The sequence below is a fragment of the Vitis riparia genome, chromosome 8 (genome assembly GCF_004353265.1).
Source record: "Vitis riparia cultivar Riparia Gloire de Montpellier isolate 1030 chromosome 8, EGFV_Vit.rip_1.0, whole genome shotgun sequence".
In the NCBI taxonomy this organism is placed as follows: Eukaryota; Viridiplantae; Streptophyta; class Magnoliopsida; order Vitales; family Vitaceae; genus Vitis; species Vitis riparia.
In genome coordinates this window covers 7651878-7668639 of record NC_048438.1, presented here as the reverse complement: position 1 = coordinate 7668639, position 16762 = coordinate 7651878, and the positions used below count along the sequence as shown (strand labels likewise).

Sequence of the window (16762 nt, the reverse complement as noted above, 5' to 3'; positions counted from 1 at the left end):
TATTTTGTTATTATAAAATACGAGATTAATCAAACTTTGGTTTAACAATACTTTTCATATTTTTCATTAGAGATATTTTTAGGGTAAATTTAAATTATGTTAAATCATAAATATTCATATAATTCATTTATTATTTATGATTAAATCTAATTAATTAAAAATAAAAATATATAGTAATAGAAGTGATGAATCTATGAAAAATATATATTAATTAAAAATTGAACTTCTTTTGAAATATAGTCTTTACCATATAAAATAAATTAAAATCATAGCTATATATATTTTTAAATTAATTTAATTAACTTTATTCTTATAACTGAAAATTTGAAATTAAAACATGGTATTGGACGAGGATTTGAGTTGATACATGTTCTACTATTAAATGAAGATTTGATTACTTCACTTAAACAATATACTTTTTTATCTTCATGGGATATCATATAATGTTAAAATTTCTAAAATATATCATTTTTAAAAATAAATTATTTTCAAACTTTATGGTTTTCATTATCATTAAATTCAACATTTAAACCTAATATAATATTTCTTCTACTAATTTGGGTTTTTCAAACACCACCTACATGAACTACCCAAATGGAGAAAATAAAGTGTTGGTTATTAATATTAAGAACCTCAATACAATGTGTAACAAAAAAATTTGTCATTAATAAATGAGGAAATCATTAATAGTAATTAAAAAGAAAAATATAAATGTGGAATGTGAATTTAATAATTAATTATTTATGTCATAAAGATTTAAATAATTATATGAATTAGTTTATTTTGTTGAATATGATACCTTAAAATAGGTTTTTTTTTTTTTTTTTTGTAATTCTTTTATTCTACCACATATTGTTAATATGATTTTAAGATCAAGAAAATTTTCCTTTCAATTCTCTCGTTTCTTCTTTTTATTGGTTACCTCCTTAGTCAAATAGAATCGAGAAGATTTATTGTCTACCTTAAATACTTTTACATCAAATTTCGCAAAAAGATATGTAACAATTTAATTTTTATTTTAATGAAATTACTATAATTTGACAGTTTTTTATATTTTACAAAATTATTCAACTTTAATTATTCATAACCTGAAACAACGCAAAAAAGACTAATAAATTAATAAATATTAAAATTTATATAGTGAAAAGTTATATAAAAATTTATTTTATTAGAAAAGAATATGCATAGCCAAAAGCTATGTAATTATTATTATTATTATTATTATTATTATTATTATTGTTTGTAACTATAAGTTACGAAAAATGAAAAAACTAACCTTCTTTGCAGCGGTCAAAGGTTATGTCAAAATTATTAATATATATTTTGATAAAGTTTCTTGATATTATATGTATAGACTTATAGCAAACAATATTTACACAAAATGGTGTTGGTCATTAAAGTCTCATTTGAGAGTTTGGCATAGTCTTAAAATTCTAGAAAATCAGTTAATATTAAATAATTTTAAAATATATAAGTTTTCAATTGATTTTAATTATGTATAGTAATAAAAAATTTTGAGGAAAAGAAAATAAAGAGAAGTGAAAAGAAAGAAAAAATAAAGAAAAATAAAAAATAAATTTAAAGTCAATAAATTATTTTTATATATTCCTTCAAACTTATTCTATTTATTTTAATATAAATACTAAATAATTTAAAAATATATAATTTTTTTTAATTCCTTCAAAATTAAAAAATAGAAAAAAAAATTAAATTTAATAAATTATTTTTATATGTTTCTTCAAACTCAATTTACTTATTTCTTTTTATAACAAGATTAAATAATTTTAAAATATATAAATTTCAAATTAATTTTAATTTTATTTTATTTTATTTTATATTTGATAATTGATACTGTACTCTAAACGTTAAATACTACTTTAAAGCAATCTGGATTCCGAATCTAAGCTAGCATATGACTAGGGCCTAGGCAAACATCCTCAAACCAGGGGACAATGCGTTCACCTTAAAGACTAGAAAATCTGAAAGTGGTAGCTCCAATAAAGACACTAACAGCATTCGAGCATTCAAGCAGTGGAATTATTAAAGATGTGGCACGCTAGGACGTGTCAATTTCTCAAGAAGCATGAAGTCAATCATCTTGGCTTCTCTTCGGTTAGTTCCAGTCCAGGGGACTACCACCAATAGTTGATGAGTTCAACCCCCTGTTTAAAAAGATGTATGTGAGGTTAGGTGTCACTTAAATATTTGTCAGCTGCCACAAGCAGTTTGGTACAAGCAAACGAGGATGGAAGACTGAAAAAGAGCCCTGGGGAAGGGGCACAAACATGAAAAACAAATATTCAGCTCCTAAATTACAACTCTGATGAAATCCTCAACTCGGAAATGTATGAATTTCCTTTCCAATGTAACATACAGCAAGAAAAACAAATGAAAGCTTACACAAGCTATGGTAATGAGAGGTGGTACCGCCTGTGTTTTTACGACGTTAACAACCTCTTAATGCCAGTTTTCTGCTCCGAAGTAAGCCTGGCGGGGAATTTGATGTTGAACTTAATTCTCAAGTTACCTTTTTTGGAGGGTTCCTTGGGGATGGGCATCCCCTCCCCTTTAACAACTTCCTCATAGGTGGGACTGATGATCGAGTTGATGGGGATCGTCAGAGTCCTCCCATCAAGAGTAGTAACTTGTACTGTGTAACCTGTTAGAGCTTCCACGAGAGATATCTTCTGGGTGAAAATAAGATCATTGCCATCCCTCTTGAATACAAGGTGAGGCTTCTCATCGATTATAAAGATGAGATCTGAGGGTACAATACCACGCTGCTCATTTCCCTTTTCTGGGAAAGTGATTTTTGTCCCCTTCTTCCAACCTGGCTTGATCTCAATAGTAAGGATTTCTTCTGTTGTTGTGGTTCTCCTAGACAAGCAAACAACACATAGCAAATAATCATAAGAATCAAATGATTATAATAAAGGTTCTCGTATACAAGCAATCACTGAATGACAATAATGAATGAAAATTATATATGTCCATACGTATAGTTTGCATATAAGGACTCGATTGCCACCCTTTTTTCTTGCCTAAGGTCTCCTGCAGTTTTTCAGAGTAATCCTATATGTCATATACTCCCAAGAATGATTATATATCATACTCTCAGAATGATCAAGGCAACATCAATCTAATGGAACTTACACAAGGCTCTTGACACAGATTTTCAATAGGAGAAAAGTAAATAAATATTTTATATTTACAAAGGAGCAAAGTAATTGAAGAGCCACTATTTAAGGAAAATTATTGAAAAAGCCCAATGCAGGGCATGCTTAAATCAATTAACCTGGTTACTCCTTTATATATTGAAACATGCCTTTCTCATCTATCTAACTCAAAGAAGATGTAGCATTTCCATTATCCAGATATTCTAGGCGAAAAACTGAGCTCATCAAGAACTCTAATGTGGTTGCTGCTGTCTCATCTTGTTCACCATCAGCAGGAGAATGCAGACCAGTGAGCTTGTGCTACGTCAGTACCAGCTAGATTGGTTCATCAAAAAGTAAACTACTTCAAGGAAGAAGCAGAATATCGCCACTAGTGTAACTTTAAATTTCATTTCATGAGGAACTTGCTTAGAAGCTGTTTCAATACTGCCCAACTGGGGCTAATCTAAAGCATCTGGATGGATAGGAATAGGCGAAGCTGGGCAAGTCAAATGGGCACACCTCAGAGGTTTTGTACCCTTAAAAATTACATTCCCAATTACCACCACCACCAATTTTTTGTATTCACAGTAAAGCAATGGACACGCCATATACTCTTTGCTGCAGGGAGGGCAAATGGTGGTTCCTTAGTGGGGGGGGGGGGGGGGGGGGGGGTGGACTAACAGAAGCATGCTACCTAGAAATGACCCACGTGCTTCCAACACATGCAGAGTGCCAGCACTTCAATCCACATAATTTGATTTATCAAACATGTGCTTTGCATTTCCCTCTTCTAGTTGATAGATACAACTGGTCAGTGTTGTGTGCATTTGCCCATTAAGATATAGGAGGAAAAATGTGAAGTTGAATATGGTTGATATTTTACATTCATGTTTGGTAAGTTAAATGTTGTTATTTATCAAAAACATTGATACACATGGAGAATACCATAGTATGAAACAGATTTCATGATTCAAATGCTAAAATGCACTATCAACAGTACTACAACAATTTACTGCAAAATCTTAAAAGAAATTAAACAAAACTGAGACCCCTTCTAAGGCATCTTTTTTTTTTTTTTTTTTTTTCATATATCTATTCATCTATATCTATATATCTGTACATATACATACATATATTTATTGTCCAGTTCATGACTTCAGATATATTTTCTCATGGTTGACAATCTCTAATAGAAGAAGGTAAATCCAGCCTAATTAGTGTATACTATGACATTGATTTCTTGGATGGGTCAGGATTTTTTTTTTCAAAATCTTTCTTCCTTTCTTTTTAAAGAAGAATAAACCAAACCATCTTTAACAGCCAAGCTCAGTCAGAGCTTTTGAATGGATAATGACTCACATGAAATACCAATTATATGCTCCAGGCCACCTTTCAGAGTATCAGCCTTGACAGATCCTATTTATGCAGGAAAAATGAAGAGACTATTAAAATCATTTGTTCCTCCATTTGTCCCCTCGCATGTGTTATTTCACAGTACATGCTATGACAAGCATTCAGTGGGTGCTCCTAGAGAGATCTCATATACGATGGCTATAGTTTTTCTAGGTCTCAGCAGGAGCACTAGAAGGAAGGTTCTACAGCATTGTGATCTCACAGCCACTCTTTTGGATGTCATTGACTCAAAGGAAAATCTTAAGGGGGGAGGAGGGGGAGAGACAGAGAGGTCTTCCACAGAGTTGTTGGGAGCGGTGCGGGAGCATATTCATTTCCTGGCCTATTTAAGGTCTCCTTGACCAAGAAGTATGCTGTCGCTCCTATTGGTTTGATTCAGCTGGACCCAAGAGCAGTCTTCAGATCTGCTCCTTGAATACCATCTCTTGGTGTCAAGTTATTTGCTTTCTGCGGGTCTATTCAGGATTTTAGTTTTCTGCGGATGATATCTGATCCTTCTTTCACTATATCTATATCTCTCTTTTTATAAATGTAATACTAGAAGTCTGACTTCCTAAATGGTATCCCATGTACAACTCCAAAATGTTTTATGTCAAAATATGGAGCGGATTCAAAAAATGGGTCAGAATTACACTATCATAATTTAGCAAATTTTCTATACACAGGACAAGTTCCTATACTGACCAATACAAATTAGGAGGACCAGATACTCATCATCCCCAATTGACCCTTCCAGCTTTCTACTTTCTGAATACTGGCATACTAGTATGTCTGTTCCCCCAGGCTAAAAGACTGAGGTTATGCAATACACATGCCTGAAGTATAGGAGCTCCATTAGATAATTGCTACCGCATCATATTACTATTTGAAAAAGCATTTCTACAGAACATCTTAGCATCCTTCAACTCTAATTCAGTATGTGGACTCATCTACCACTCTGTAACAGTTTCCGTATTGAGTACTAACTAGTTATGAAATTACAAAGCATTGAGGTCTACCTACGTATAAAATTATCATCTAACACTGCATCCTATCCTTCCCCTTTCCCAACATCTAAAACAACTACAAACCTAAACCAAGGATGTCATTGACCATTTACAACATAAAAACTAGTTCCACATTTTTGCAAATTTGTCCTGAAATGTGTAATCCTAATAACATCTATGTAGTCGTTTTCTAAGGACACTGCAGCCCTATAAATTGTAATCATTGAATATCAGGAGAGTTTCAAACAGGCAAAAAGAAAAAAAAAAAAATTACGTGTTTAAGATATATGTTACACCAAAGAAGAACAATGTTTCCATAGAAGAAAACCTCAAGAAGCCCAAGAAAAAGATGCTTCTTATAACAGAGAAAATCACCTTTAACGCTTCACAATGATATGTAACAAATCATCAGCATCAAACTAGTAATGTTTTTCCTTCTCTATACAATGATCTCAACAAATACTTCATATACTATCATCTTAACGGTACAAAAGAAAGATTTACTTCTGTGGGTGATGGGTGTTGAACTAAGTTTCAGTACAACTGATGTGGTGATTCTCCATACAAGGTTCAATTTTCAGATCTTTTCTACATAGGTTCAAAAGAGATGAACGATGGTGGATTATTGGTAATTAAAAGTGGTCGAGGACATTAGGATCCAAGGTTTATCAGAAGGTCTCATGATTGAGATTTTGCATTGATGGAAAAGTGTGGCCGTGCATGTAAAAACAAAGAATAAGATATTTCAACAGATGAAAGATTCTAAGTAAGATCATCTATATCGCTCCAAACTTGAACTGTAGAATCTCTTTAACCACAAGAAGGATTTACGGGTCTCTTGTACAACAAAAGGATTTCCATTTTTCTTTTTTCTTTTTTCCTTTTGAAGCAGTTTAAGAGAAGATTCTTCCTTGCAAACAACTTAAGATTATTTACCTTTTTTTCTTGGAAAGCAGGGAATTCACCTTGATAGTGAGACATTGATCCCAACTTCCGGCTAAGCAATCCCCAAGTGATATGCACACACCTCTATCCACCTATTTAAATACCACGGGGCCCTGAACTTGAGATTTCTGGTTCATTGCCAAAGATACTACTGTTGAGCTACACCCCAGGCAGCAATTAGCTAACCACTTACTTATCACTGTGAGATAACAAGGAGTTTACTTCTTTTCATTCTTAATTTTTAGTATTTTAAAGGTGCTTCTGTAGTCAATTATGGATATATATAAGTATTCAAAAGGAAGAATTGCCAAAAAAAAAAAAATACAGCTTCACCTTGCTTATTTTGGTGTAGTTAACTTTTTATGGTCTGGACAGGAATAAACTGTGGTAATGATTTTTATTTTATTTTATTTATTTATTTTTTGAGCCAACAAATAATTCAATAGGAAATGGAAAATTTTCTTTTCTAGATTCTTGTGAATGTCCTAAGTGGAATTTAAGGTGTAAGGAATCTTTTTCTTTTTTTACCTATCAAAAAAAAGTTCCTGATACAAGGGTTGCACCCCCTTTTTGTTTCTTATTTTATAGTATCTTATTAAACTAAAATTTATAAACATTTTATACTATCTGATGGTATCTTATAAAAAAAACTAAAATTTATTTCAATAAATATCTCAAGTACTAAACATCAAATAAACAAAAATATACTTGCTCTCATCCACATTTACAGATGTATATCCAACAAAGAAAAGGCAAGGGATGCATTCCTAGTTCATTTGGAAATTCTCTGACACTTTAATCCATTGCTCTAGTACATGTATACCTAAAACTGAATGAAGTAATTGTGCCTAACATACTGGCTTATATAGAAACTTAGTACCATTCATCCTAAAGATGTAAAATCAATGTTACCTACACATACACCCTGCACATGAACTGCATAATTGAGGGACCAAGGCTGTGTAATGTGAAGTAAACAGATTATATAAGACAATCACAACAAATCATCCCTTGATTCCAAGGATGTTTATGTGTAAAATCATACATGAAAAAAAAAAAAAAATACATCACTCAAATACCTAGGATATGGTAGATGTTTTATTTCATGCCTTTATATCTGTCATTTATCCTAATTAACATGATAACAAAATCAAAACAATAATCTAGAGTCTTGATGCAAAAAAGAAACATATCAGAGAAGATAACATTTAATAATTCTATGCAAAGGGAAAGCACTCTCTATTGTAAAATCTCCAACTTCCACCCAAACTCCACTTTAATCATAGGCCAGCAAGATCACTATACAACCTTTTATAAATAAGTTAAATGTTAACAATAAGTTTCCTCTCAGAACACCAAATGAATAAAATGAATCGACTGAAATTGTAAGTCAACAATATTATAGATGATAAAAGAGAAAAAAAAAAAAATCTCTGAACACCAAAGGCAAACACTACACTTTTCTCTGGAAGTCACAAAAAGTGGAAGAAGGATACTTAAATGCTATCTGGTGGCATCTAACATGGATTCATTCAGAAATGAAAGAAATAGATTCTACAAATTCATGAAGTAGGCTAAAAAATTATATAACAATTAAAACAGATGCAAAAATCTCAAATTCATTCAATTTTAGGAAAAAGAAAAAGCCAATCAAATAAATTGCAAAGTAAGGCTACAAACAACAACCACAAAATGCCTAAGAAAAGGGCTATGCCCCTACACCACTATCCATGGTAACATGTTGAAATCACTTCTAAATTGATTAGGTTAACACCCACTCTTAACAGAAGTTACATTGATATCCACTCCTAATGAGATTTACATTGACAAGGTAAACCAACAACACCCAAGAGGGTAATATCTACACAAGACCACTACGGGGAAGCCCAACCCACCACACAGGGGTACCCAATTAAGGGGAAACCATTGTTCCACTAAGAGGTGATAGGTGAAATTCCATCAAAATCCACTATAATGCTTGCATTTGAAATCTTAATCCAACATTATAATGCCCCCCTTATCTGTAACTAACAGCATCATCTTCAAATTTGAGTGTGACATTTAAAAAAATTCAACTATCTTGAATTAAAATCATAATTGCCTATTCATAACCTCCCAAAACATTTTACACATTAATTTTGGAGAATTGAAAGACCATGCTTATTGTTTTGGTCTTGCACCTTCTTATAACTAACCATGGAAAAGCAAGAAAGAGAGAGATGCATTGCAAGAGGGAATAAAATGCGTTTCTTTGAAGGAGCTTAGCCTTCTCCTCTGTATGGTCTTTGAACTAATCATCTCTCCCTCTTTATATCCATTTTATTATTTAAATTTGCCAACATACATATGTTTGCACTAACTTTAATTGTTTTCCTCACAATTCATGGCATGAACTCATTTCCATGTTAGTCTAAAAATACCACTTCAATACTCACAATGTGGTTAAGTGCACATAAACAAAACTATATAGACTTTAATATGTAGACTTTATGTGCATGGACATAGAGATATTTAGTCTCTTCCTATAATTCTCATAAAGAAAAAAGCATAGAAAACCATTTCCTTCACATGCATATCAAAATATTTTTGGTTGAGATATTTAATATAAATTGTTTACTTTAAACTTGAATAAAAATAAAAAGATAATTCTGATTAAGAAAAAAATATGCATACATGTGTGCATGCATAAAGGTCATATGATGGATTCATGCTGATTCCAAGACTGCCATAGAATAACAAACTCCAGTAAATAACAAATTCAAGCAACAAGAACAACATATACCTTCAGATTCAAAAAACCCTAAACCCCTCAAGAAAGACCACGATGTTGAGTGACATCCAGACATGGAGTGCGTAAAAGGTTATTGTTTAACCCAAAGGAGATTGGATTACTAATTATTAGATTATGGACCTAGACCTGATTTGCTACATCAAAATAAATGTTTTCTGAGTTGTCTAATTTACCTTTTAAAACCAAAAATAGAAAAAAAAAAAAAATTGTCCTACTTGGAAAATTTTATAATCCTATGTGTGGACCTGTGTGTATTTCAAAAAAATTAAAAACACCAACACAGTTTCTAAAAGGCTTTTAAATATTAGCATTACATGAAACTAGAAGAGCAAGATGTCTATAAACTGTTGGGCCCTTGAGGCCTGGCTCAAGTGGTAAAGGGTTGGGGAGGGTTTGTGAAAGGTTCCAAGTTCAAGTCCCGATAGATGTCTACAAACTGTTGGGCTTTGCTGCTCACTCTTTTAAACTTCAAGAATCATTCAAGAGCACGACTCATGAAGAATGGATCATAGATTTGAAAGGAGATGCCTTTTGCAATTTCAGTCTGTTATCATATTGTAGCATTATTTTTCTGATAAAAAAATATTGTATTCATATTTCGATTGCTGCCACTATATATTGTAACTTATAATTTTCATGTTTCCATTTATATGAGGTCATTTTGAGATTTGAGGAGTTACTAAAATTTTTTAAGTTGACATTTATATGGTTAAGAGTTAATATATGAAGCCTAACATGTTTGTATTGGGGTTCAAATAATGTATAATTAAGATGCACTACCTTTAATAGCATAATCAGGAATTACAAAATTCTATTGAATGAGATTTTTTTTTCCCCCTTTTTTGATAGGCAAAGATCAATTCTATTAAAAAAGAAAAAAAGAAAAAAAAAAAAGGTTAGCAAAAGAGGGCATAAAAGTATACACAGCATATACAAAGATGCCAAAACGCCTAAAGTGGAGAGAGACACAAAAAACAATATACTCTCCTTACTTAGAGCTCAACCAATTAATGAAGTCCAACATAGGCATTGCATAATCACCTACGTACACTCTTGCCCACCCCAAGAAATTATACATAAATGAGACTCTCGACTGAGATATTATATGACCTCTTAAATAAGACTCTGGAGAATGTACCAACAATTTTCACAAATTTTGGAGACAATCCCTTTCTCTTAGAATATTTTCAGAGGTTGGGCACTGTCATCAGCTTGGTTTACATAACAAACATCTTAGCTTTTTCAGAAATTTGCATGGTTAACACTTTGCAATTGTTTTGTGATTAAACCTGGATCTCCTATACTGTCCCCTAAACATAGAAATACATCCAACAAGTATCAAAGATCACACAGTATTTCACTGAATTTATTTTTATAATTTTTTTTTGATAAATGAGTGCAAATATATTAAAGGGCGGAACGCCACAAAGCATACAGGAAGTATACACAGCAACCTAGAAGCAAAAACACTGAATTTATTTTTATAATTGTCAACACTAATTTAGAGAGTCCCAAACATTTGGTTGAATTCTCTCCAGCTAAATAACATTTTTATCAAATCTGACTTTCAAATTTTTTATTCTTTTCTTGGTCTCTGAGTAAATTCTTTCCAATAAAACTAAATTAAATTTAAATGTATAAAAAATATTCTCCACTAGCCTATGAAAAATAGAACCAAAATTTACAAAATCTTAACAATCTGTTAATCAGGCTAAATGATAAACAACCTAAGGCCGGTATTTTCCTGAGCAATTTTCATACAACATGAACCTAGTTAAGTTTAAAAACTAGACTCAATAGGGGCAAAAACAAGAAAGTAATCAATTTTCCTTCTTTATGCAATCCATCTTTTGAAAGAAAAAAAAAAAATCTCTTTTTTCAATGTTGGCAATGGATTTTCTAATGGATCACAAATTGAACCATGGGTCCTGGGTAGGAAGGCAATTTTCCCAGATTTCCAGGTGACCCACACTGCTTGAATTGACTCTAATGGTCCATATTTCAGCAAATTTTAAACAAGAAGGGAGAGGATTGGGAATGATTCAGAAAATACAGCTATACCCCAAAGCTGGGATCAGACATTGTCCAGTCCTGCCCTGCTTTGCTTCTATTATCTTTGATTTTACTAAATAATCCTCTGTTTTACATATCTATGAAACCACAATTATATTGAGTTCCTATCATTTCCTTTTCAACCCTAACTTCTTCAATGCTCCTCCCTCATTCCCTCTTGAGTTTGCTTGATTCAGTTCTTCTTTATCTACCACATCATGCTCACTACTTCAGTGCAGCAAGGATCACTGCTGTAATGCTTACCATTGGAATCTACATCTACCTCTCTCACCTTCATCTTCTCAAACTGGTAGTAATTTTTCTTTTCTATTTTCTCAAAAATCAGGGTTCTTTTTTTTTTTTGTCATTTTTCTTTTTGTTTCCTCAACAAACAGATTGTTTGAAACCAAACTTTATGTTTTATATCTGACTTCTAGTATTTAAACATTTTCTTGGAAACAGAACCCCACTTTTAGGGTTTTTGAATTTTTATTCCTTCCATTTTTTTCCATTTACTTAACAATTAAACATTTTAAATCAGTTTTTTATATTCTTTTTTGCATTTTTTAACCTATGAATGGATCAGTCAAATTGAAGAGGTAGGTGTTGTTTTTTTGGAAGTTGAAAACGCATGCTTCATTTCCAAAGGAGTTGTAAGCCAACTGTGAGTTAATGAGCAGATAAACCATCGGGCCAATTTATCCTTGCCCCACCTGAGCATGGGGCTTGTGGTGCCACCCCAGCCCAAGTATGGGACAGGATGGGATTGACAACTTTCTATAGGGGCAAGGTTGGGGAGAAGAGAACCCCATCCCAAACTCACCCCACTTACCTCCCCCATCATGGATCCAGTTCTATATATTAAGAAATTGGGATCCACCATGAAAGCATTCATATTATGTGGGCATCCATGTCGTCTAAGCATCAAATATCCAGGGGCTTTTCCTAACTGTTAGGCACCTATGGTAAATATTGATTTCATATTAGCATGGGGTAAATTGGAGATATCAAAGTTTTTAAAGGCGAAAGCATAAGGCAAAGTATTTATGTGTCCATGAGGTAAGGCATGAGCCTCAAAGAATTAAAGTGTAAGCCTTTTAGGACCAAAATTTTTATCATTAATAAATATTTAAAATATATAAAAATAAAATAGAATAAGTGAAAAACCTCGAAACGAATTAATTCAAGCCATAAAAGCCCATAGTAATAGTTCAACACTTACATAAAACACCATAAATAACAAAAATAAGTCAAAACACATAAAACTATTTGGCAATTTTCTACATTAAAAAAAAAAAAAAAAAAAAAAAAAAAAAAAAAGAGGTTGTGCTCGCAGAAAGGAATTTTAAAAAAAAAAATAGCAAGAGATGATGGATCACTTAGAAATATTTTTAAAAAAATTACTTTTAAAAACAGGCATGACAAATAACACAAAACTTTCAAAAAGCTAAAAAAATTAAAAAATGTTCTCTTAAAGCACGTCTTTAAGAAAATAAAAACATAGAAGGGTAAAAAATGACCAAGAGAAAGAAAAGGAGAATAGAGGGAGGAGAACATACATGGCACAGGAGACGATGATGGAAAGGAGAGAAGAGGTCGACACCAGAGTGAGAAGTTGCTGACGGTTTTGAGAAGGGCTCGAGGTGGTGGTGATGGTGGCATCAGCGTTAGTGAGGTATGGGTGATGACAAAACACTAGATCAAATCAATTGCCACATGGCAACACATTGTAAGCAATTTAATGACAAATTCAAAAAATCACATTGCGAGCATGGAATTACTGGATGCTTTATGTGGGGGTTCAAAATTGGAGTCAACACACTCTAATTCCACTTAGCCTCGGGTTAGCAAGGTCATCAGAAATTTTTTTTAAAAGAAATTAAATGATCGACAAAAAGTTTCCTTCTCAAAAGACCAAAATAAATAAATAAATCAAATCAAATCCTAAGTCAACAATAAAATGATGAGAAAAGAGACATTGAAGCACATCCAAACACCAAAACTCTGACAGTGCACTTTCCTCTAAAAGCTAGAAAGCAGAAGAGATATATTTAAATACTAGTACATACCAAATTGGACAGTGCATTCAAAACTAAAAATGGACTTGAGAAACAAATCCACCACAAAATCAACCAAAATGTGTAAAAAAAAATGATAAATAACTATAACCGAGTCCTTCAAATTTAAAATAAACAGATTCCACAAGTTCATAAGGGTGTTAAAGTTTCATAACACATCATATTAAATACAATAGCCGCAAACTTATCAAATTCAATTTTAGAGAAGAGAAAACTCAGAAACCCGTTATGCACCCAAGTAATCAAATCACACTGTATAGCGAAAAATAACATTAAAGGCAGCAATTCATCACAATCAATTCTGCATTTCAAAGGCAATTAAAGTCCCTTCCTTGACACTGAAATTCAACAGAATCAGAGAAACTTACCCAAAGTGATCAATAACATCCCTCGAAATCTTCATCTTCTTACTAGTTCCCTTATATAAATCGTCCAAGCTACACGGTAATGCCCGCTCTATCGGCGCCCCTTTCCGCGGCATAGTCGCCGAGGAAGCCTCCCCGGCACCGCCCCTGAACGAAGAAAAGAAATCTTCACTGAACATGCCTCTCGGAAATCCCGACCCGCCGGCTCGCGACCCGCCCATGTCTCCGAACGGACTCGAAAACCCGAAAAACTCTGAAAATATATCGTCGGCACTCCTCGGATTGAACCGGAACATCGTTGGACCTCCATCCGACCCGCCGGAAAACCCACCGGCACCCGGAGGCGGCACCTGGCCCTTGAGCCCCTCCTCTCCGTATTGATCATACACCGCCCTCTTCTGTGGATCACTCAAAACCTAACCAAGAAAACAGCAATTCAGCATTTCTTTTAATCGAATAATCCATTTAATCATGAAACAAACATACATTGTAAAAAAAATAGAAAAGTAGGAGATTGGTACGTCATAGGCCTCGGAGATTTGCTTGAATTTGGCCTCGGCCTCTTTCTTGTTGTTAGGGTTTTTGTCAGGATGCCATTTCATAGCGAGTTTTCGATAAGCTTTCTTTAAGTCATCGTCTTTGGCGCTTCTATCTACTTGAAGAATCTTGTAGTAGTCCACCCCCATCCCCTTCTTCTTTCTCTCTCTCTCTTCCCCTTTCTTTCTTCTGCGTTTTGCTCACCTCAGATTCCAGGTGGTTTTGTAGCAGCTTTGGCTACGGCGGATGGAGTCGAGTGGGCCTCCGTTTTCTGTTCCGGCCCATAATGACGTCACAGCCGCATTTGTAGCCTAGGATTTTTTGTTAAAATAATCCTTATTATTATTATTATTTACAAATATAATAATATGATATTTATATGGGCGAATTACAATAAAGGGGTTGTTGGATGTGATAATACTATAATAGCCGTAAAAAGTCCGATATTTTTATTAACTATTGTGGAAAGGTTGAGTAAATTTTTAAATTACTCTCAAGGAATAAAAGAAAATACCCAAAATATCCTTAATAGAGTTCCAAAAAAAAATACACATAAATCATAATCATTTAATGGAAAAAATGTCAAAATATGTCAAACTCCGAATTATGGTTTACAATTTTAAACTCAAAATCCCTGAAATCTCGAAACATTAAAATTAAAAATTTTTTTTTTACTATATTTTAAAATTTTTGAATATTAAAATTTCCTTTAAATGTGATTTTTTTATTTTAAAAATAGAAAGTAATAATAATTTTTACAACTTAAAAAAAATTGTATATAAAAAATATAAATTTATTTTATTAAATCTGTAAAAATTATTTTCAAAAATTTTTAAATGTAAAAAAAATGGATACCTCATTTTTTAAATACTTTTTGAAATCATTATCAAGTTTATTATTTTCATTTTTCAAATTAAATATTTTAAATTTTCTATTTATTTTCAAATTAAATTAACTTTAACTTTTTCTTTTTTTTTCTTAACAAAAAATTGGAGACTGCTCTATAATTTATATAAACATGTAAAATAATTAAAAATATAACATTTAATATAAAAATTATTTTTAAAATATATTTAAAAATATTAAAAAAAGATTAAAAACATTTTAAATTTTTAAACAAATTTTTGTTTTACAAAACATAATTGTTTTCAAAAATTATTTTTCAAAACTATTTTTGAAAAAAGTTATGACACAAGCCCAATACTCCTCAAATTTTTCCATAACAAGGTGACAACATATTGATTTTCATTTATGAGCATTTTATGGTATTTTAATTTTCTAATGGAATGTAAATATGTTGTATGATTTGATAATTTAGTAAGAACATGACAAAAATATAATATATTTTTTGTATTAATAAAAAAATATATTTTTGTATGATAGCGTTTGTTGGCCATAATTGAGCTTCTATTATGCTTATGGTAACTATTAATAATGTATTAAAATCTGAAATTCCGGTCACATACAAATTTATGATTGTGACATGAGATGTAGACACATCATGATTAAGTCGCTCTTAGTGGTGCAATTTCTAGTCCACTTTTCAAAAATTTATGATGTTTTACTTTTCAATTCATTGCATGTTTATTCAACGTAAATCATCATTTTTGAAAATAATATGGTAGCATATGTAGTGGTGGAGCCAAAAAATGACCATAAGAGCTAGAAAGAGAATCATTTCAAGGGATAAAATTAAACTAAAAAAAATTACTTAACTTAATCGTTCTTTTACCTTAAAACACTCGAAAAAAATAATTTTACGTAGTAGGTGTTTGGTAAACTAACTTGATTATTTCAAGTGACTTAATACCTTAATTTAAATTATTAAGTAAATTAATAGTGTGTTTGACCGTGATGTTAAGAAGTGTTTATAGTATTTCTAATACTTAAAAAATAAAAATTTTCAAATATTAAAAAGATTAAAAATACTTTCTAGAATCAATGTCAAATGTGCTCTAAGTATATTTGATAAAATAACTTAATTATATGATTTAAAGTAGAAAATAATTTTAAGTAATAAGTAAAAATAATTAACTTACTTTTAAATTCATATCTTTATTTTACTTTTTTACCCTCTATTTACCATAGTTTTCTCCATGATCTCTTTTATTATTCTACGATTTCCATTGTTACTTGACTTATTTTGTTCTAATTATAATTTATGAGGATAAAAATATCAATTTAATGATTTATAATAAATTTTAAATTAATTTTATTAAACAACCTTAATACTTAAAGTAAGAATTAAGTAATAAGTTTTAAATCAACAACTTAAAAATAATTTAACTTAAAATTAACTTAAGCCATTAAATATTAATTATTAAATTTTAGTGGTCCTTTGTTTTACACTTAAATACAACTTAATGATTTAAAGTGACTTAATAACTTAATTTAAATTATTAAGTAGATTAAAAATATTTGATAAAATAATTTAATA

At 31.4% G+C, this 16762-nt stretch overlaps 1 protein-coding gene across 1 annotated transcript; it reads right to left on the bottom strand.

Annotated features, from left to right (window-relative positions):
* Positions 1-2177: 2177 nt before the first annotated feature.
* LOC117920723 (dnaJ homolog subfamily B member 1-like) lies at positions 2178-14543 on the bottom strand. The gene is made up of 3 exons (XM_034838319.1): positions 14310-14543; positions 13792-14204; positions 2178-2877 (listed from the first exon to the last, which is right to left on the bottom strand). The coding sequence occupies exons 1-3, from the start codon at positions 14472-14474 to the stop codon at positions 2439-2441; spliced, it is 1017 nt and encodes a 338-aa protein (XP_034694210.1). The 5' UTR covers positions 14475-14543; the 3' UTR covers positions 2178-2438.
* Between the last annotated feature and the right edge of the window lie 2219 nt (positions 14544-16762).